Source organism: Trichosurus vulpecula, chromosome 3 (genome assembly GCF_011100635.1).
Source record: "Trichosurus vulpecula isolate mTriVul1 chromosome 3, mTriVul1.pri, whole genome shotgun sequence".
Taxonomy (NCBI): Eukaryota; Metazoa; Chordata; class Mammalia; order Diprotodontia; family Phalangeridae; genus Trichosurus; species Trichosurus vulpecula.
In genome coordinates this window covers 407,165,705-407,187,378 of record NC_050575.1, presented here as the reverse complement: position 1 = coordinate 407,187,378, position 21,674 = coordinate 407,165,705, and the positions used below count along the sequence as shown (strand labels likewise).

The window sequence follows — 21,674 nt, the reverse complement described above, 5'->3', positions numbered from 1 at the left end:
CCACCAGGTGGGCCTGGGCCTGGAAGCAACTGCAGCTGTAGTTCTGTAGCTGCACCAGCCCCGCTTCCCCCCTGGGTGGTGACCAAGCTGTGAATTCTTTTTACTCTGCCCGTGCAGCTTTTCCCACTAATGTTCTCTGTTGTCTTTGGTGTTTGTGGTTGAGAAGTCTGGTAACTGCTACAGCTCACTGATTCAGGGCGCTAGGGCCTGTTCTGCCCCACTCCTGGTCTGGTTGGTCCTCCTGCCGCCCACGCTGGGTTCCGCTCCCCTCTACTCCCAGTTCTGTGCATGATAGACCTCACCCAGCAACCATCCAGGCTGTCCTGGGCTGGATCCCTGCTTCCCTCTGCTATTTTGTGGGTTCTGCAGTTCTAGAATTTGTTCAGAGCCATTTTTTATCGGTTTTTGGAGGGACCTAGAGGGAGTTCATGCAAGTCCCTGCTGTCCAGAAACCATCTTGGCTCCACCTGTAAGATGTTAAATTTAAAAATGCTGTAATTAGGATATAGAACATGTCTAAACTTCCTAAGGTGGAATGTGTTGACCACCATTACATACAGAAGAAACAAAACAATGAGAAATAGGAAGGATAAATTCAAAGGAATGACAGTGGTGGACCAAATAGAGAAGCTCTGGACCGTTGCACTTCCTTGTCATTGCTTGCTACCACAGACCAGGATCTGTGTGGACAAGAGGGAATTGTGGTGGGGGAAGTAATTGGTGGGAGGACAGAATGGACTTGAACATCAGCACCAAGCATCCCTGGAGTGGTCAGGGAGAGAGAAACCAAGAGACCTCCGAGTCGGCCCTCCCAAGCAGTCGTCATTAAGTATGTCCTCCGTCCAGACTCTTACTGTCGAATATAAGCAGATTTTTATCAGTTCATGAATTTGTTTTAAATTATTTTCCCCCACCAAGTAGTGGTTGGAAGGGAATAGAGAATCTGTTTTCCCTTACTAGTAAGGAGATTGTTACTGTTGAGGGAGAAAAGAAACCCAGGGATGTAGGAATCCTAAACCAAAGTTCCCAGGTTGCCTGGAATGAATTCATGGACCCAAGCATTCTTTAAGTCAAGGAGGCAAAGATTTATTACGCTTTGCAGCCAGCAAGAGTTCTTAGCAAACCTGCAACCTTACAGGGCTACAGAGAAAGTTTAAGTACAAGATTTGGGGGTGAAACTTGTGAATTAGGTTTTTGGGGGTGGGATTAGGGAGTGGTTAAGGGGTAGTCAGTTCTTAAAGGAACATGCACTTTTCGTATCTACTGTGCAGGTGTCTTACCCAGCGTTCACTGGGAAAAACCTGGGTGGGGGGGGGGTAGGAGGAGGTGTGGTTTTGATTGTGAAATCTCACGAAGTCACCAAAAGTTCACGGCTGACTGGAAATACCCAGGTGGATTCCATCACATGTCTTATTAGACAAGATAAATGTAAGGGAGTATACATTTTACAATGTCTAGGATACATATCAATAAGGCCAGTACGCAGTAAATATTGTTGTGTTCCAGCGCACAGCCAATTAGCAATACACAAGGAGTCCAAACTAATGAATTCTATATGTGTAGCAGGCCACAGTATCAGGAGGAGAGAGAAATGTTTTGCTAAGGCATGCTGCCCTTGAACTGGAGAGAGACTGCTAAGGCCAATGCTTTGAAGCTAAGGAGAGATGTGATTTTTAGAACTGGAGTTCAGGCACAGGCACCCCAGCAGAGGCTAAGAGGAAATGTGATTTTAGAATTAGGGTTTAAGCACAAGCACCCCATTATTACCAAGTATAGATTTGGACTTGGCCAGGAGCTTCATATTTAAGGGTTCTGCTGCTCTCCCACCCAGAGAAACAGGAAGGGAGGACATAAATATTTCATCAGGTTAGAGATGGGAGGGTTTTTTTTTTCTTTGCTTCCTTTTGAAGACTGAAACCTCTTATGTCCAAAGTGGTCTCTGGAAATTGCCACATACTTCAGGAGCAGCTTTTGCTGGAAGCTGAATTATTTCCCCCTTGCATTCCTGTTCCTTTAGGTACCAGAGAAGTCAGAAGGACTTAGAGTGGTCAGATCAGAGACTTGTGTGGTCTGGTGCTCCAGTGGGTCCTAGTAAAGGAGCAACATTTTGTGAGTGTCCCCTGGGAGTCCCTCTGTTTCCTCCTCAGGCTTGTAAAAGATGTCCTTGAAGCATTTATTCTCTCCCCTGGGCTATGTCTGCAAATCCAGGGGAAATCAAAAGATGGAACGTGATCAGTCTTGCACATGAAGAAACTCCTGGGCTGGTAAACAAGTTGTCTGTGCATCAATCAGACAACTTCTGGTTTTCCTCCTCAAAGACCGTTTTGCTTAGTGTTCTAATTTCATTGTGAGAGCCTCCTGTCTGTCCTGGGCTGACTTCCCCTGAAGGATCTTCCTCCAAAGCCTCAACTGGTCTCCTACGCACAGGGCACGTCCAGAGCCACGACTGGTCTGCGGTCATCTTCCCTGACCACCTTCTGTAGGGAGTTTTCACTTCCCACTTCCCCACTTCCCCCATGCTCCCTTGGCCAAGGCTCGCGGCTTGTCCTGGGGCAAAGCTCTGCCATTGCTCCGCTCCTGTTCCAAGGGCCCCCAGCTCCGTGAGGCGGCTCCGATCTCCTGGGACAGGTCCTCTGGGGCTCCCCTGCAGTCCGTCCTCCCCGGAGCTACCACACTGGCCCTGGGCAGCTCTGACCGGGCAGCTCGTTTGGCTACCGATGAGGTTTCCCGGGCCACGGAAGTCTCCACGTGGGCCTGTGCATCGTCTTCTGCCTCCTCCGACACTCGGCATGCAGTCAGGCCGGTCTCGGCAGCCTTTGGTAAACAGGGCATTTCTGCTTCTCGGGTGTGAGGGACTGCCTGGGTCAGGGGCACTCAGCCCCGGGCATGCGCAGAAACCCATAGGCCTCCAGACTACGATTCCCAGAAGGAATCGCTCACCCACCGCGCATTTTCCAAGTTCCGGGGCGTGGGGATAGGCGGTTCCTCTTACATCACGTCCGCCACGCCTCCCTTACCCCACCTACAAGCTTAGGGTTGTCTGTTTCCCTTCTCTGCACTAAATTGACCCGGAACCGGGTGAGCGGCCCCCGAGAGCCGGGCCGGGCCAGACCGGAGGCGGGCTGGGGGCTGGGGCGGGGCCGGAGCCCTGGGATCTGGTTGGGGAGTGCACGAGGTGGGAGGGGCCCTGAGGGGGCTTCCGGTGGGGTGGGTGTGGGAGGACTGTATGGCCTCGGCATACCCTGTGCTACAGTGTTGCTGAGTTGGTTTTCCGCTGCCCGGGACCCCATTTGGGATTCTCTTGGCCGACATACTGGAGTGGTTTGCCCTTTGCTTCAGGCCATTTTCCAGCCGGGGAGACTGAGGCCCTCAGGGTGAAGGGATTTGGCCAGGGTCACCCAGCTAGCGAGTGTTCGGATTCTGTTTTGGGAAGAGGAGCCTTCCTGCCTGCAGGCCCTGACCTCTTCCCCCGGGGCTATCTGGGTGCTGGAGACAGAGCTGCCCCGAGCCCCCAGGGTTCAGTCCTTCTCCCCGAGGAGAGTCTTAGGGAACCAAGTCCTGGGTTCGATCTGTTCCTTCAGGAGGACCCCCCCCCCCACACACACACACAGTGCTGGGGAGTCCGTGCCGTGTCTTGCCGAGAGGGTCCTCCTTCTATCCCGTTTTGTCTGTAGAGAGACATTGGCCCACAGGCAGCGGAAGCCCCGTCCCCGAAAGGAGGGTTTCCATTTGCCCCCTGTCCCCAGGAGAGGGTTTCCTTGTGGTCCCCGCAGAAGAGAAATGACTTTGCTTTTGCACCCCTTCCTGGAGAGAAATGACTTTTTTTGTGCCCTGCCCCAGACATGGGTGTTTCCTTTTGCGCCCCCCCCCCCCCCAGGAGAGAAATGAGAAATAAGTGTTTCTGGACACACACAAACCTTGCCCCCTCCCCCCCCCCCCCCGTGAAATGACTGTTTCCTTGTGGCCCCCTCCCACCCCCAGCACCTTGCCCCCTATCTGATCTAACACCCGCCCCCCCCCACCCCGCCAGTGGAGTGATAGGACTCCCTAGTCTCTGATCAGGACAGACTCACAGCCCGACCCCACATTCTCATGGTTCTCCTTTCCTCTCCAGCTCTGCCTTCTGTGGCTTCTGCCCTGCCCCAATAGGTGGGAGCCTTGAGGAAGAGGGAATGGCTCCTGTGCTGACAGCCAGGCCTGGACAGGTGAGTGCCACCTGCTGCTTTCCTGAAATACAGTCTCAGGGCAAAGACCAGGATATGGTTTTCTTGTGTGCTATAACCCTAGAAATTGTGGGCATTAAAAAATAATATATTTTGAACTAAAAGATACCATAGAGATCTTTTATTTATGCTCCCCCCACAAAACAAATTAGATATACTTGTTTTTACAGTCATTTCTAAATTTTGAGTTCCAAATTCTTTCTTTCCATCTGATGGGGTGCTTCTGCTTGCACCCCAATTCCAAGATCACATTTCTCCCTAGTTTCAGAACACTATGCCTGACAGTTTTCCCCCTAGCCCAAGGTAACTCATGGTTGGACCCCAGTAAGACAAACTACTTTTCGCCACGATTACTCATGAGTGGGCCCCAGTAAAACAAACTGTCTTTACCCATCACAAGAACAAGCTGACCTCTGAAGAAACTCTCTCATAAAAACAGTTATCATAGAATTATCGTGTATTGATTCCCAAAGTTATCATATTCAATGCAGAGGTCACATTATAGACATCAACTCACAAAGCTATATTGCTACAGAGGTAACAGACCAAAAGTATACTCCTGAAAAACGCTTCCCCTGGTTTCCATTAGTGAATGACACCTGTGACTCAGGTTGTGTATTATCACCTAATAGCATATCTCAAATAATCCACTGCTTTTCCTATATAAGCTTTAGCATCATTGCTGTTAAGTTGGTAGTTCCTTAAGGAGTGCTGCCTGCTGTATTGGCATTACAATAAACCTTTACAAACTTTACGTAAAGAATGCTTGAGTCCCTGAATTCATTCCAGAAGATCCTATCCAGTACTCTTGGTCTTTGCGGGGGGCAGTCCTTGAACCCCTTAAACTTCATCACATCCAGCTCCTTCCCCACACGTGAAGTCAAGAATCAAGTTGTATGATACCATTACGCATCTGACATTATGCAAGACATTTCAATATTAAGCCATGTTGAAAAAAATTAATAAAAATAAAAGAAAGTTAAAAGTTAGCTTTCATCTGCTTTCCCAGTTTATGAGTTCTCTTCATTTTTCATCATGAGTCCTGTGGAAATTTCATGCATGCATCATTCTGTACATCGCAGTAGCTATGTTGTTCACAGTTGATCTACCTTTCAGTATTTCTGTTACTGTGCACAGAATTCTCATAGTTCCGCTCACTTCATACAAATCTTCTTAGAGGTTTTTCTGAACTCACCCCTATCATCATTCCTTAGTACACAATAGTATTCCATCAGATTCATATACTGCATCTTATTCAGCCATTCCCTAGTTGATGGGAATCCACTCAATTTCTAATCCTTTGCCATTACAAGACAAAAGACATACTTGAAAAAAATTGGTATATATTTGGGCTTTAGTTCCAAACTATTCTCCAGAATGCTTGAAGCAGTTGACTGCACCATCAACAGTGCATTAGTGTCCCTATTTTTTCCACATTCCTTCCAGCATTTATCATTTATAATTTGTCATACTAGCCAATCTGATAGGCGTGAGGTGTTTTAATTTGCTTTTCTTTAATTATTAGTGATTTGGAGCATATTTTTCATATCACTGTTGATAGCTTTGATTTCTCCTTCTGAAAAGTGCCTACTCAGAATATTGGACCATTTTTCAATTAGGAAATGGCTCTTATTTTTATAAATTTGTCTCTGTTCTCTCTGTATTTGAGAAATGAAGCTTTTATTAGAATGAAAATTTGTTATAAAAATTGATTTTTAAAAAACTTATTAGGTAAAAATTCTTACCATTTTCCTGATTGCCTTCTTACTTTAGCTGCATTGTTTTTTAATGTGTACAATAATATCCAGTCCCTGGTCACTTCACTGCAGCAGTTCATATAAGTCTTCTCAGGTTTGGGGAAAGTATCTTATTTTTTGTAGCACAGTAGTATTACATCACAATCATATAACACAGCTCGTTTGGCCATTCCCCAATTGAGGGCAGCCCCTCAGTATCCAATTTTTTGCCACTACAAAAAGAGCTGCTGTAATATTTTTGTACAAATAGGTTCTTTTTACCTTTTCTTTGATCTTTTTGGGATACAGACCTAGTAGTGGTATTGATGGGTCAAAGATTATGGATAGTGTTACAGTGTAGCCTTTCAAGTGTAATTCCAAGTCATTCTTCAGAATGATTGGACTAGTTCACAATTCATTGCATTAGTGTCTTGTTTTTTCCACATCCCCTCCAACATTTGTTGTTTTCCTTTTTTGTTTGTTAGCCAATCTGATAGGTGTGAAGTAGTACCTTTGAGTTGTTTTAATTTGTATTTCTCTAATCATTAGTGACTTTCAGCATTTTTTTCACACAACTAGAGATAATTTTGATTTCTTTTGAAAACTGTCTGTTCATATCCTTTATTGACCTGAAAGTTTGGTTAAAGGAGGCAAACAAGCTAGGTGATATGTAAATTCACAATGTTTATTCCCTTAAAGCTGGCGAAGCTAGCTTACTTGTATGTCCAAGGAGCCAGAGCATAAGTTCTGACTGTCTGAACAAAAGAATGAGAAAGCTTAAATGCATTTCAGGACAGCCACAACTCAGCCATGTCTGTGTCACTCAAAATTTATGATCTCACGTATGTTTAATCACAGGATAAGAGAGGAATTTCTTAATTGGATAGGTTGTAAATACAATAAGATAAGAGAGTTGACAAAATGTCAATTGAAATTATGATCCAGGACATCTCTATTTTCTTTACCATTAACATACCATAACAGAGTATATGTCCATAAAATACTGACATAAGGAAAAGTCCCATTATTCAAAATAGTATTTCAGGTTAAGGGTCACATCCTTAATGGCCGTGAACAGAGGAAAAAAAGTTCTTAAGTCAGCTTCATCTGGGTTTGTTGACATAGGAAGAGGTGTTCTCTGAGTTTACTCAGAGAACAAAGAAGTTGTTGGGTCCAAATGTTTCCTCTGGTTGATTAATTCAGGCTTTGGCCCTTACTGAAGTGACTAAATTGATATTAAATAATTATCACCTTTGACTATCAATGGGTGAATGACTTGTATTCTTATAAATTTGACTCAGTTTGCTATATATTTGAGAAGTGAGGCCTTTATCAGAAAATTGCTGTAAAATTTTCCCCCAATTTCCTGCTTTTCTAATCTTGGCTGTATTCATTTTGTTTGTATAAAAACTTAATTTGATGTAGTGAAAGTTATCAATTTTGTATCTTCTAATGCTCTCTATCTCTTGTTTGGTCCCAAATTTTTCCCTTATCCATATTTCTGATAGGTAAAATACTCCATGCTCCCTTAAATTCCTTAGGTATCACCCTTTATATATAAATCATTTATCCATTTTCATCTTATTTTGGTATGCTCTATGACATGTTGGTTTATCCCTACTTTCTGCCAAATTTCCTTTTAGTTTCCCCAGCACTTTTTGTTAAATTCTTGTCCCCAAAACTTGCATCTTTATGTTTCTCAAATTATGGTCATTTACTATTAGGTATTGTGTACATAATCTGTTCCATTGATCCACCACTCTGTTTCTTAGCCAGTACTAGATTGTTTTGATGATTTCAGCCTTGTGTTTGAGATCTGGTACTGCTAAGCCACCTTTCTTTACTTTTTTTCCATCAATTCATTTGAAGTTCTTGAACTTTTGTTCTTCCAAATGAATTTTATTTTTTTTAGTTATATTAAATAATCTTTTGGTAATTTGCTTGGTATAACACTGAATAAGTAAATTAATTTAGGTAGAATTGTCCTTTTTAGTATATTGGCTCAGCTTACCCATGAGCAATTAACATTTCTCCAATAGCATAGATCTTTATTGTGTGAAGAGTGTTTTCTAATTGTGTTCAGATATTTGCTGCATTTGTCTTTGCAGATAGACTCCCAAGTACTTCATATTGTCTACAGTTATTTTAAATGCAATTTCTCTATCTCTTTCGGCTGGACTTTGTTGGTAATGTATAGAAATGCTGATGATTTATATGAGTTTATTTTGTATCCTTTGCTGAAGTTGTTAATTATTTCAACAAGTGTACCATCATCTCATCTGCAAAGAGTGATAGTTTTGTTTCCTCGTTGCTTTGTTTCCTCATTTCTTATTTTATCCAGTTCATTCAATTTTTGAATAATAGTAGTGATAATGGCTATCCTGGCCTCACCTCTGATCTTATTGGGAAGGCTTCTGTTGTTATTCGATCATTTATCAGTCGCATATGAGCCTTTGTGACCTCATTTGGGGTTTTTTTCTAGAGATACTGGTGTAGTTTCCCTTTCCTTCTGTAGCTAATCTTACAGATGAGGAAACAGGCAAACAGGGTTTAGAGACTTGCACTGAGTCACCTAGCTAGTAAGTGTCTGAGGTCAGATCTGAACGCAGGAAGGTGAGTTTTTCTTACTCCAGGCCTACCATTCTATTCACTGTACTATCTTGCTGCCCTGGGAAGGCTGCTCACTTATCACCATTACAGATGTTAAACCTGAATATTTGGTTGAAGGAAACAACAGAGCTAGGTGATAGAAAAATTCATATTACTTATTTATTTATCCATTCATTCCCTTTAAACATAGCAGACAGACATGATCATGGATTGAGCCAGAGTCTGACTGACTTGTACAGAAACATGAACAGGTTTTGTATTTTTTAGAACAATCACAATTCAGGATGTTACTCAATTTTATGATCCCCATGTACGTTTAACCGCAAGACAAGGATTTCCCTTAATGGAATAGGGTTGTAAAGAATGTTGACAAAGGTCAGTTAAAACTACAGCCCAACGTCTCTGTGTCTCATTAACATTCCATAACATAGTATATACCCATAGAATATTAAGTGAGGTAGTCTTTCTTGGGGTTAGGGTCTCATCCTTTAATGGCTAACAGGAGAAAGAATGTCCTTAGGTCAGTCTGATCTGGCCTTGTTGACAGAGGTAAGGGTATTACCTGAGCAAACTTTAGAGAACAAAGAAGCCCAGGCCCTGGATCTTCTTCCAGTTACTCATTAATTCAGGCTCTGGGTCTGGTTGAAATTAAAAATGATATAAGATGGTATAAAATGTTCCACACAGAGAATGCTCAATGATGGTTGTGGAGAAATAATACTTACCATTTTAAGGAAAGCTTCATCTATTCCTATGCTTTCTTGTGTTTTTAATGGGAGTAAGTGTTGTATTTTGTGCGAGGCTTTTTCTGCATCTGTTAAAATAATTGTAATGGGTTTTGTTATTTTTGTTACTGCCATTGTTAATTATGCTTTTAGTCTTCCTACTATTGAACCAGCACTGCATTCCTGGCTTACATCCTACTTGATTAAGTTTATGATATTTTTGATATATTACTGTAATCCCCTTGCTAGTATTTTATTTAAAATTTTTGCATCAGTATTCATTAAAGAAATTGGTCTCTAATTTTCTTTCTCAGTTTTTGGTCTTCCTTCTTTAGGTATCAGCACCATATTTGTGTCATAAAAAGAATTTGGTAGGACTCCACTTCTTTTTGCAAATAGTTTATATGGTATTGGAATTAATTTTTCTTTCAGTGTTTGGTAGAATTCACTTGTGATTCCGTCTACTTCTGGAGATTTTTTTCTTAGGGAGCTCATTGATGGCTTATTCAGTTTCTTTTTTCTCAGGGTATTTAAGCATTCTATTTCTTCTATTAATCAGGACAATTTATATTTTTGGAAATATTCATCCATTTCACTTAGATTGTTAGATTTATTGGCATATAATTGGGCAAAATAGCTCCTAATAATTGCTTTACTTTTATCTTCATTTTCATTTTAGATGCTAGTAATTTGTTTTTCTTCTTTCTTTGCTTAAATTGGATTAAGCAGTGGTTTATCAACATTTTTTTTTCATAAAACTGGCCTCTAGTTTTATTTATTAGTTCAATGGTTTTCCTGCTTTAAATTTTATTAAGCTTTCCTTTTATTTCCCCTAAGTATTGCTTTGGCTGCATCCCATAAATTTTGGTATATTTTCTCATTGTCGTTTTCTTTAATGAAATTATCGATTGTATGATTTGTTCTTTAATTCACTAATTCTTTTTTTTATTCTTAAAAATTTTTAAATTTTAAACTTAAAGACTAAAACAAATACAAAATAAGAAAAGAAAAACAAATTATAAAATTAAATATTAAAAAAATTCAAAATTAGAAAAGAAAAAAAACATCATGTCCACGGCAGAACATAAGAGAAGATTCAAAATATACAATAAATTTCTACTTCAAGAAAGCCTATATAATAAATCTTACATGTTATATTCAGAGCTGTCCATCTTTTCTTTGCTTCCTTGTAAGTTTTCTTTTGTTTTTTGCTGTGCACTTTTTACTTTGTTCTTTTTCTCCCCTTTTTCCCCCCACCAAAGGCTACAATTAAGCACAGATATCTTTATATCCACATATATATACATATACATGTTTATATATATGCTTATGTACATACATATATACACATGCACATATATACATGCATATGAACATATAAATGAATATATATCTGAGCTTAATTTATATATGTATATACATATACATATATACACAGATATATACATACATATGCACATTCGTATACTTCAATATCTATAATCATACTCATATATATCCATATGCATCTATGTGAGATTGTCCTATACTTATTTGTTTTCTTTCTCTGAGGGTGGATAGCCTCTTCCTTCATAAATCTGAATCTTTCCATGTTTTTTTAAATCCCTCAACTTATCATTTCCTACACCACAGCAATATTCCAACGTTATGCTGTCTGGTTGTTTTAGTCTAAAAATAATATTGATTAATATGGCTGTTATATAGTGTAGTTTCCATATTTTTCTCTTTTGATTATATCTATTTTGGCTTTAACTTTATCAGAGATCATTATTGCCCCTGCGTTTTTTCCCTAAGCTCTATTTCTGATCTTTATTTTATGTTTGTGTGTATCTCTTATTTCCTATCCCTTCTGACTCTTCTGTTTTATGTCTACCTGCTACCTTGCCCTTCTATTATTTAACCTACCCCCCTCTCCTAGGATCCCTGCCTTATCCTCTTATTCCCGTCAATCTAAATACCCTTCTATACCACCCCCAATCCTATTCTCTCCTCCCTTCTGAAAATCCCTCCCTTATTGTCTTCCCATTCCCTATCCCCTTAACTTTTTATTTCTTTCTAAATTCTTTCTTTTTATTTCTTTCTAAATTCCTGTATTTTTATATCCTGACTTTTATACCCTTCTAGATATATAGATATATAGATATAGATATAGATATAGATACAGATATAGATATAGATATAGATATTGCCCCCTCTTAAACTGATTCCCAGTGAAAGTTGTGCTTGTCCCTCATTCTTGAAGAGGACCATGACATCAGGGCGATGATGACATGACTTGCAGTTGACTTTGATTTGAGTGAGGTAACCTGTGCAAGGTTACCAGCCTCACTTTCTCCTCCAGAGCTATCTGGGTCCCATGGCCAGATATTCATCCGGACAATTGGAGTTGGCCCAGGATGCAGTAGGAGACCCTGGCCCTTTTAAGCTAAGATCTTTTCAGGTTCTATGAAAGTAGGATTCTGGGACTACCAACACTCCTCCCCCATCTAATTCCTTTGTGTCAGTTCTTCTTGGACCTCATTTGTATAAAATTATTACTCTTTTTACCTTTCCCTTAATGGTTTTACTTTTTAAAATCATATCATACTCAGATCTACCCCAATTACTAATAACAATCTTAGACATTTGTTTTAAATTTCCTCATATAAAAAGTAAATAGTCTGTCCTTATTGGGTTCCTTGTAATGTGTTTGAAAAATACCTTATAATCCTCTTGAATCTTATATGTTAAATCTTCTGTTGAATTCAGGTGTTTTTTTTTTTTTTGTTTTGAAACAAAATCCTGCAAGTCTGACAATTCATTTAGTGTCCTTTTTTTTTCATTCAGGATTATGCTTAACTTTGCTGGGCATAATATTTTCGGCCGCATCCCCAGTTCTTTTACTGTTAGATATATGGTGTTCAAAGACTTGCGGTCTTTTAGTGTCACCACTGCTAGGTCTTGTGTGATTCTAATTGTGGCACTGCCATATTTTAATTTTTTTTCCTGTTGCTTGTAATGTTTCTCCTTGAGCTGGGGTTTCGGGATTTGACTATGATATTCCTGTAGGTTTTCTTCATAGAATCTCTTTTATTTCTATTTCTACTTTCCCCTCTTGTCCAATGCTTCAGGACAATTTTCTTTGATAATTTCTTCTATTATTGCATCAAGATTCTTTTTTTGATGATAGCTTTCAGGTAGTTTGATTATTCTTATATTTTCTCTTCTCGATCCGTTTTCCAGAGCAATTGTTTCATTCTTTATATTTTGTTTATTATTTCTTGGTTTCTTTTAACTTTGCTGGCTTCCCCTTCCCCAATTCTAATTCTCAAGGAATTGTTTTCTTCCTTAAGATTCTGAATCTTTCTTTTCTAATTGGTTGGTGTTCTTTTCATAATCTTCTTGTTTTTATTAGATTTTTCTTTTTTTTTTTTAATTATTCCTCAGTCTCCCTCTGTTTTTAAAGTCTTTTTTAAGTTCTTCTATAAATTCTTTTTGCCCAGGTGTCCATTTGACATTACTCTTTCAGATAGGAGAGGCTTTTTCTTTGCCTCAGTTTCTTCCTCCGAAGACGAACCCCCAGTCTTTTCTATTCCCATAACTTTCTGTGGTTGGATTCTTCTTCACCTGCTCATTTTATTGTTTTATTTGTAGCAGCTTATTTTTTGTGATCACTTCTAGTCCTGGTGTTTGGAGTGTGGTGTCTCTGTCCTCTGAACCTCCTTCAGTTCTCTTCTCTGGCCTGGAACTGAAACCAGGAACTCCAGCCTCCTGTAAATGCCCATAGCCAGTGGAGTCCCCATCTCACTGCTTCTGCACTCACCAGACTCGCGTTGGTTCCTTCTAACCCAGTCTTGGCAAGCACAGCTGGGCTTGGAGTCCCTTATCAACAGAGGTTCCCTCAATCTTCCCCCACTCAGATGCCTGACTCCCCACACTGTGGGGGGTGTGGGGGGAGGGTGGAGAATTCCTGTGGCTGAGGCTGAGTCTGAGCCTACCTCCCAGCCCAGCTAGCCCCAGGGCTTGCCACTTGCTGTTTCAGAAGAACTAGCCTGGAGGTGTTTACTCTTCACAGAGACCAAACCTCTTTCTGGGATTTTTCTTCAGATCATCTCAGATTTGTCCCAGGAGGACCTCTGTTTTGCCTCCACTCTTGTTTATTTTTACTGCTTCATGTTTGCCCTGAGGCATTATTTTGTTTTCTTTGTGGGAGAAATCAAGAGAGCTTTGAAATTTCTGATGCCCCATCTTCCCAAAATCCTCTCCCTGCCCATTCTTTAGGATTAAATTATTTAGATTCCAATTAATTTTTAGTCTGTGTTTCACTCGGCTTTTAAAATATAATTTTTATTTCATTATGATCTGCAAAGGATGCTCTTCATATTTGTCTTGTTTTACCTTTGGTTGTGAGGTTTTTATTCCTTAATGCATGGTTAATTTTTTGTGAAGATGCCATGTCCAGCTGATAAATAGGAATACTCCTTTCTGTTCTTATTCAGTTTCTCCAGAGGCCTTTCATATCTAAATTTCCTGAAATTCTTTCATCCCCTTAACTTATTTATTTTGTGTTTAGATTTTTCTAGTTCCGAGACAGGAAGGTTGAGATCCTTTCATTAATATTTTCTTTTTCCTCTTGTAACTCATTTTACTTTCTTCTTAAAAATTTGGATCCTATACCATTTGGTACATATAAGTTTTGTATTGACATTACTTCATTGTCTGTAGTACTGTTATACCAAGAGCGAGTGAGACACGCCACAGAGTGTAAGTTTTAATCGAGAATTTATTAGCCAGTGACCATTTGGGGTTCCACCCAAATCAGAATGGCCCAGAGTTGGGGTGAAGGAGTCATTTTTAAAGAAAATACAGGGTGTAGTGGTTAATTATCTCTTGAAATTTATAGGCCAGGTCACAAGGTGGTCGGGGAACAGGAACAAAGGTCCTGACAGATCAAAGATTCTGACAGGTTATCCTTAAGTAGGATAATCTTATCTATTGACATTCCTTGGAGGAGTCACGGAGCCCCAGGGACATTTGCTAAATGCCAAAAGGTCTGAGTCCATTCTTTATTATGCAAACTGGGGTTTTAGTTAGGGGCTGGGGGCAGGGTTCTCCTTAGCAATAACTGATTTCTCCAGCACCACAGTACCTCTTCACAAGATGTAATTTTCCTGCCTATCTCTTTCAGTTAGTTCTGTTTTTCCTTTTGCTTTGTCTGAGATCATGGTTGCTTTCCATTGCCGTTTTTTACTTCAGCTGAAGCATAATAGATTCTGCTTCAGCCCCTTATTTTAACTCTGTGTGTGTCCCTCTGTTTCAGATGTTTCTTGCACACACAATATATTGTAGAATTCTGATTTTCAATCCATTCTGCTAACCACTTTCATTTTATGGGTGAATTCATCCCATTCACATTTATGATTAGTATATTTCACTTCATCCTGTTTTCTCCCTATTTATCTTTCCCTCATTCTTTTCTAAACTGTCCCTCCTAAAAAGTCTGTTTTGCTTCAAATAACTGCCTCTCTTAATCTACCCTGAATACTATCAGTGCCACCCCATCTCCCCTTGCTTTATCCTCATTCCCTCCTACTTCCCTATATGGCAAGAAAGATTTCTGTAACCAGCAGAGAGAGCAGCTCCAATGGGCTGGCCACATTGTGTGAATGTTAAATGTACATTTGCCTAAAAGACTACTTTATGGAGAACTCACAGAAAGCAAAGGGTCCTTCAATTCTCCCCTGCCTAAATATCTGATCCCCACACTATCTGTGAGGTGAAAACTCCTGTGGCTGAGGCTGAGGCAGGGGCTGGGGCTGCCTCCCGATCCAGCTACCCCTAGGGCTTGTTTGTAGTTTCAGAGGATACAGCCTGAGGTATTTGCACTTCACTTGGGCCAAACTTCTGGCCCTGGGTCTTCAGGTCTTTTTCATTTGTCCTAGGAGGACCACTACTCCACCATAACTTGTTTAATTTTTCTGTTCTACATTCACTCTGAGGCACTGTTTGTCTTGTTTGTAGAGGAAATCTGAGAGCATGGAATTTTATAATCTACTGTGCCATCTTCCCTTGTTTTTACTCTTTTGTCTCTGGGAGCACTGAACATGATCATGTTAATTTCAGAGCACCAGCATTTTAAGAAGCAAAGTGATTGCATGAAGAGAGGAAATTGTTTTAGTGGTGAAGAGATCAGGATGATTGATTGAATGTATATTTAGCCTGGAAGAGAAGACTTAGGGCCACATGATAGTTATTTTCAGCTATTCCATTTTCATTGTTTTATTTCACTAAGTGTATGGGACAGAATTTTTAAATAATAGGAGAGACATCTTTAAGAGAAACAAAGTAAATTTATTCTACAAACCTTGCAAGATTTGGGCACACCTCCATAATGGAGGAGGCAAGGTAAAAGGGAACCTGCCTTAATTTATAGTCTTAATGAAAAGATTCCCACCCACCTGTGTCCCTTCTCACCAGTGGCTGGAAGGTGGGCTTACAGTCTAGGCGTGAAAACTACACAGAGGACCAAGGTTGATCCGGTCCATTCAGTTTTTCCCTATCAGAACTCAACTGCCTGGGTGGCGTCTGAAAGTCTAGGAGAAGAAATGGGGTAAGGGGGGAGGAGACACCCTTCCTGGAGCAGAGAACAAATAGCTCAGGGGAAGTTCATTATCTTCTAACATCTGAGAGAGAGAGGGGGAAGGGCATGCCTTCCCAAAATTACAAGGCCAAATCCCAAAACCTCCCCATTAGACATAGCCTGTGAAGTTTTCACAATTATCCATCCCATTCAAAGTGAAAAAGGAACTAGGCATATTACTATTTGAGCTTAGAGAGTGGAAGTAAGAGCCATTGGTACATGTTAAAAAAAAAAACTTTTAAAATTGATGTCACTGGATCCATTAACAACAAGTATTTTTTTAGTTCCTACTAGGTACCAGGCACTGCACTAAGTGGTGAGGATACAAAGGAAGGCAAAAATAGCCCCTGTACTCAAGGAACTTGCGGTCTAATGGGAGAGGAATTTTTAAGTGCCTTTTATGTGCCAATCTCTGTACCAGGTTACAAATATGTAAATAAAATAATCCGTACTGGCAAGATGTTTATATTTAAACTTCATAACAGAACTATACTTCAGGAAGCACAAATATTTTTGGTATTTCAGGAATCAGTGACATTCAAGGATGTGGCTGTGGAGTTCACTTGGGATGAGTGGGTACATTTGAACCCATCTCAGAAAACACTGTACAAGGATGTGATGCTGGAGAACTATAGGAACTTGGTCTCTTTGGGTAAGAACAGCTACCCCTTTGGAGCCATGATATATACTGTGGAGACTTTTTGAGATTTTAAGAGTTATTCTTTGTCATACAAAAGGAAGATATTCCTAATCCTTTTGTAGCCCAGAGACAGAGTACTTGTGCTGCCTGTTTCCAGGAAAAATGTTTTTCCTTAGTATGTCTGTAAACTAGACTGCTTCATTTGTTATCCTTGAGAATGTATCTTCCCCTCTCTCTTGCTTGAAATCCAAAATTTTCTGTTCAGTTCTAGTGTAGGTATTATTTCCCATTGTTTAAGCAAGGAGTGAGTCAAATGAACTATATTTTCTAAGTCCCACTCTGTATCCCATTTCTTCATAATGTAGAATATCTTTCAGTGGTCCTTTGTACTATTCTTGAGTTCTTCCTAGCAGGACTATACTTTTTTTTCCCCAAAGAACTTGATCTGGTTTGGACTTCTTTTGAGTTTAATGGATTATTTTTTTATATGTCAGTTCTCTTCTACATTCCCACTCTACCACCTAAAAAAACAAATGACAGCAAAAAAAAATCCTATCTCTCTTTCCAACTAGCCCATTGAGCCCTCCCTGGTTGAAAAAAAAGATTTAAGAGAAAATCAGCTAACATAGACAGTGCCCTTGATGGTATAAGATACATTCTGTACCTTTATTTCCCCACCTTTCTACTAAGGGTTTTATGTCTGTTTTATGATGGCTTCTGAGTTGACTGTAGAACTTTTTTATTTTCGATGGACAGGATTCGCAGTTTCCAAACCAGATGTGATCTACCAATTGGAAAGTAAGGAAGCATCTTGGATGTCAGAGCAAGATTTTCCAAGCAGCAGCTGTCCAGGTGACTACATAGAAATCAAGGAGATAGATAATTGCAGATTGCCACTCTGTTGGTCATTTTAGCTCAAAGCTCTTGCAATATGTGGAGCAAGGTGATACTACTAAAGATTCTCAGGCCTGTTGAGAAGAGCTGAGACTTTACAACTTCATTTTGTATGTCTTTACTCACATGTATCTCCACTCTAAAAGAAAGTTCTTGCCTCAGTACAGGGTAGGTTTATTGAAGATTATCTTATCTTAAGCAGGCAGTCTCCTGCCTCACTTGCATGAATTCATTCTCCTTTTTAAAATAAACACGTTACTTAAAATATTAACTATATGCCCTTTTTGTTTCTGAGTTCCATTTTGATATTTTCTTCTGTGTTGTTTTTAATGATTAATGTTGCTTTGCTTCTGATACTTTTTAAAATATTTAATCATAACCTAATTTCTCTTTCTTCAGTCTGTCATTTTATATGTCATCCTGTTTTTCTTTATGCTTTGAAGTTATGTTTATAAAGGCACAATATTATATTCATATCCCAGGACTTGTTTAGCTATAACCCCATCTTTGGACCTATAGTTTTCAGTATTTTGCTATTTCACAAAAAAAGTACCATGAATAAACTTTGAGAGAGATGTTGTTTGCTTTTGATAACATTTTGAGGATGTAGACCTAATAGTGATTTCCGGTGATTATTAATAATCTGTCTTTTGAAAAATACCTATTTGTCTTGATCATTTACCCTTTGGAATTGGATCTTTTAAAAATTTGAATCAATTCCTTACGAAGTAGATATGTTAGATTTTTAGAGCAAATTTATGGCAACAGTTGTCTGATATGACTACCTTTCGTCATATTTCATTTTTACTCTGTTTTATTCTGTTTATTTTGTGTGTGTCTCTCTCTCCTTATTACTCTAAACTCATCAGTTCTTTTTCTTTCTATCCAATGTTTTTACTTTTTATATTCCCTCCAGATTGTAAGGATATGTTTGCAAGTTCTCAAAGTCATTTTATGGATAGTCTTTCATTTCCTTATTCCATTCCAATATCAGCCATTTACAGTAGTGTAAGGACTTGCTCATTTTTCCAGGTAGTTTGATCCTAAGTCAATTCATTAACATATGTTAACTTTGAATTATTACACTTTCACATAACATAAATTATGATATTTAGTGAAAGACCAGTGAGACTAGACTTCTCAAGTGTGAAGGCAAGAGAATAGCTCTAAAAGCTTTTAAGCACATAGGGACTTCGGGAAAGGGGAAAAAAGGCAAGATTAATCGACTCTGTATTTTTCCTTTCAGGCAGCAAAGAATTTGCCAGAGAGAAACATTATGAATGTAATGAATGTGGGAAGGCCTTCAGGAGTAAGACACAACTTAGTATACATCGGAGAATTCATACTGGAGAGATTTTCTATGAATGTAAGGAGTGTGGGAAGGCTTGTCACTGCAACTCAGAACTTATTCGACATCAAAGAATGCATACTGGAGAGAAACCTTATGAATGTACTGTCTGTGGTAAGGCCTTCAGCATGAATGCAAATCTCACTGTACATCAGAGAATTCATACTGGAGAGAAACCTTATGAGTGTAGTGAATGTGGGAAGTCCTTTAGACAGAGGACACACCTTTATGTCCATCAGAGAATTCATACTGGTGAGATTCCTTATGAATGTAGTGAATGTGGAAAGGCCTTCAGGAGGAAGACGCAACTTACTGTCCATCAAAGAATTCATCCTGGAAAGATTCTTTATGAGTGTAAGGAGTGTGGGAAGGCTTTCTTCTGCAAGTCAGATCTTATTAAACATCAGAGAAGTCATATTGCAGAGAAAGCTTATGAATGTAATGAATGTGGAAAGGCCTTCAGGAGTAAGATACAACTTACTGTACATCAAAAAATTCATCCTGGAAAAATTCTTTATGAATGTGAGGAGTGTGGGAAGGCTTTCCATAGAAACTCACATCTTATTAAACATCAAAGAATTCATACTGGAGAGAAACCTTATAAATGTAGTGAATGTGGAAAGGCCTTCAAGAGGAAGGTGCATCTTAACCTGCATCAGAGAATTCATTCTGGAGACATTCTTTATGAATGTAAGGAGTGTGGGAAGGCTTTCCTCTACAACTCAGATCTTAATCGACATCAAAGAATTCATAGTGTAGAGAAACCTTATGATTGTACTGTATGTGGAAAGGCATTCAGGAATCAAACACAACTTACTGTGCATCAGAGAATTCATACTGGAGAGAAACCTTATGAATGTAATGAATGTGGGAAGTTTTTTAGACAGAGGACACACCTTTATATGCATCAGAGACTTCATACTAGAGACATTCTTTATGAATGTAAGGAGTGTGGAAAGGCTTTCCCTTACATCTCAGATCTTATTCAACATCAGAGAATGCATACTGGAGAGAAACCTTATAAATGTACTGTGTGTGTGAAAGCCTTCAGGAGTAGGACACAACTTACTGTGCATCAGAGAATTCATACTGGAGAAAAACCTTATGAGTGTAGTGAATGTGGGAAGTTCTTTAGACAGAGAACACACCTTTATATCCATCAGAGAATTCATAATGGAGAGATTCTTTATGAATGTAAGGAGTGCGGGAAGGCTTTCTCCTACAACTCAGAACTTATCCGACATCAAAGAATTCATACTGGAGAGAAACCATATGAATATACTATATGTGGTTAGACCTTCAGGATGAAGACATAACTTACTGTGCTGAAGAAAATTCATACGGGAGAGATTCTTTATGAATATAAGTGTGAGAACACTTTCCACTACAACCCAGAACTTATCCAACATCAAAGAATTCATACAGAGAGAAGCCTTACAAATGTACTGTATAAAGGAAGACCTTCTGCGGAATGTAGAACTTACTGAACATGAGAACATTTATTCTGGAGAGAGACTTTTTGAATGTAATGAATGTGGGAAGACCTTCATAGTTAGGACACAGCTTGCTCAGCATCAAAGAATTCATTCTGTAGAGGAATCTTATGAGTGTAATGCATGTGGGGAAGGCTTTTAAACTGAGGATTTTGATTTATTTCCATCAGCAAATTCACACTGGAGAGATTGTTTATGAATGTAAGGAATGTGAGAAGATCCCCTAGCTAAGTAGACTATGATTCTGAGTCTCTAGATGATGTTCAGAGAGTCCTTATTTAGCCCCCATGGGATAAAGAGATAGCCCTCCTTTCTGTGGAGCCCTCTAATGGGATAAAGATTAGTGTTATCTTTCCATGGTCTTTCAGGGAATGAGAGGCTATACTGGTTGGGCAGGGGATACTGAGTGGCTGCTGGTATTGGAAAAGCTTTGGTATTAGCTTTGATCCCTGACATATGTCGTGCAAGAGGTATATGAATTACCTCTTGGCCATCAGGTAATCATGATGTGTGCTATGTAATTGTTGACTCTACTTGAGGAAGTATGATCTGAGCTATATTCTTGATTTTGATGATTTTGCTTCTGCTCATATTCATCAGGGTAGCCACTGTGAACCGCAAAGATTTGGAATCTCTTTAGTTAAAACAAAGCATCAAAAGGACTTGTGGCAGATGTTGATGGGATATGATTCCTTCCTAGTTTTCTTAATGTCAAATGAAGAAATTCAGTTAAGTGCAGGTGAATGATATGAGTAACTATAATTCTCTTAAGGTAGTCAAATTCCTTATCGTATGATTGGTTGTTATTTATGCATTTTCCATTGTGGCTGACTCTTTGTGACCTGCTTTGGGGTTTTCTTGGCAAAGATACTGGAGGGGTTTACCATTTCCTTCCTTAGTTCATTTCACAGATGTGGAAGTGAGGCAAATAGGGTTAAATGACTTGCCCTGGACCACACAGCTAGTAAAGTGTCTGAGGCTGGATTTAAAGTGATTTCTTCCTGACTCCAGAGCTAGCACTCTATCCATTGTGCTACTTAGCTTCCCATTTTATGAAATTAGTGATACATTTCAAAAGATGAATGAGATTTTCATTGTGGTCAAGGGATATGAACAGGGAGTTTTCAGAAGAAGAAATCAAAGCTATCAATTATCATGTGGAAAAAATGCTCTAAATCACTATTGGTCACAAAATTACAAATGAAAACAATTCTGAGATACCACCTCACACCTATCAGATTAAAAGAAAAATGATAATTTCTGGAGGAGATATAAAAAAATAGAGACACTGGTACGCCATTTATAACTTTTCCAACCATTCTGGAGAACAATTTGGAACTATGCCCAAAGGGCTATAAAAGTATGCTTAGCCTTTGATACAGAAAT

The 21,674-nt window shown here is 39.4% G+C and overlaps 2 protein-coding genes across 2 annotated transcripts in view; one reads left to right on the top strand and one right to left on the bottom strand.

Moving 5' to 3' along the window:
• The window catches only part of LOC118844124 (zinc finger protein 260-like), a 31,352-nt gene extending 10,174 nt beyond the window's left edge, over positions 1-21,178 (top strand). Inside the window, exons 3-4 of the mRNA XM_036751960.1 lie at positions 4,257-4,262; positions 18,850-21,178. Of these exons, the coding sequence (XP_036607855.1) occupies positions 4,257-4,262; positions 18,850-20,090 (1,247 nt within the window). The 3' untranslated portion in view covers positions 20,091-21,178. The remainder of the gene's footprint in view (positions 1-4,256; positions 4,263-18,849) is intronic.
• The window catches only part of LOC118844120 (zinc finger protein 420-like), a 444,485-nt gene that overhangs the window by 98,142 nt on the left and 324,669 nt on the right, over positions 1-21,674 (bottom strand). The window lies entirely within an intron of this gene.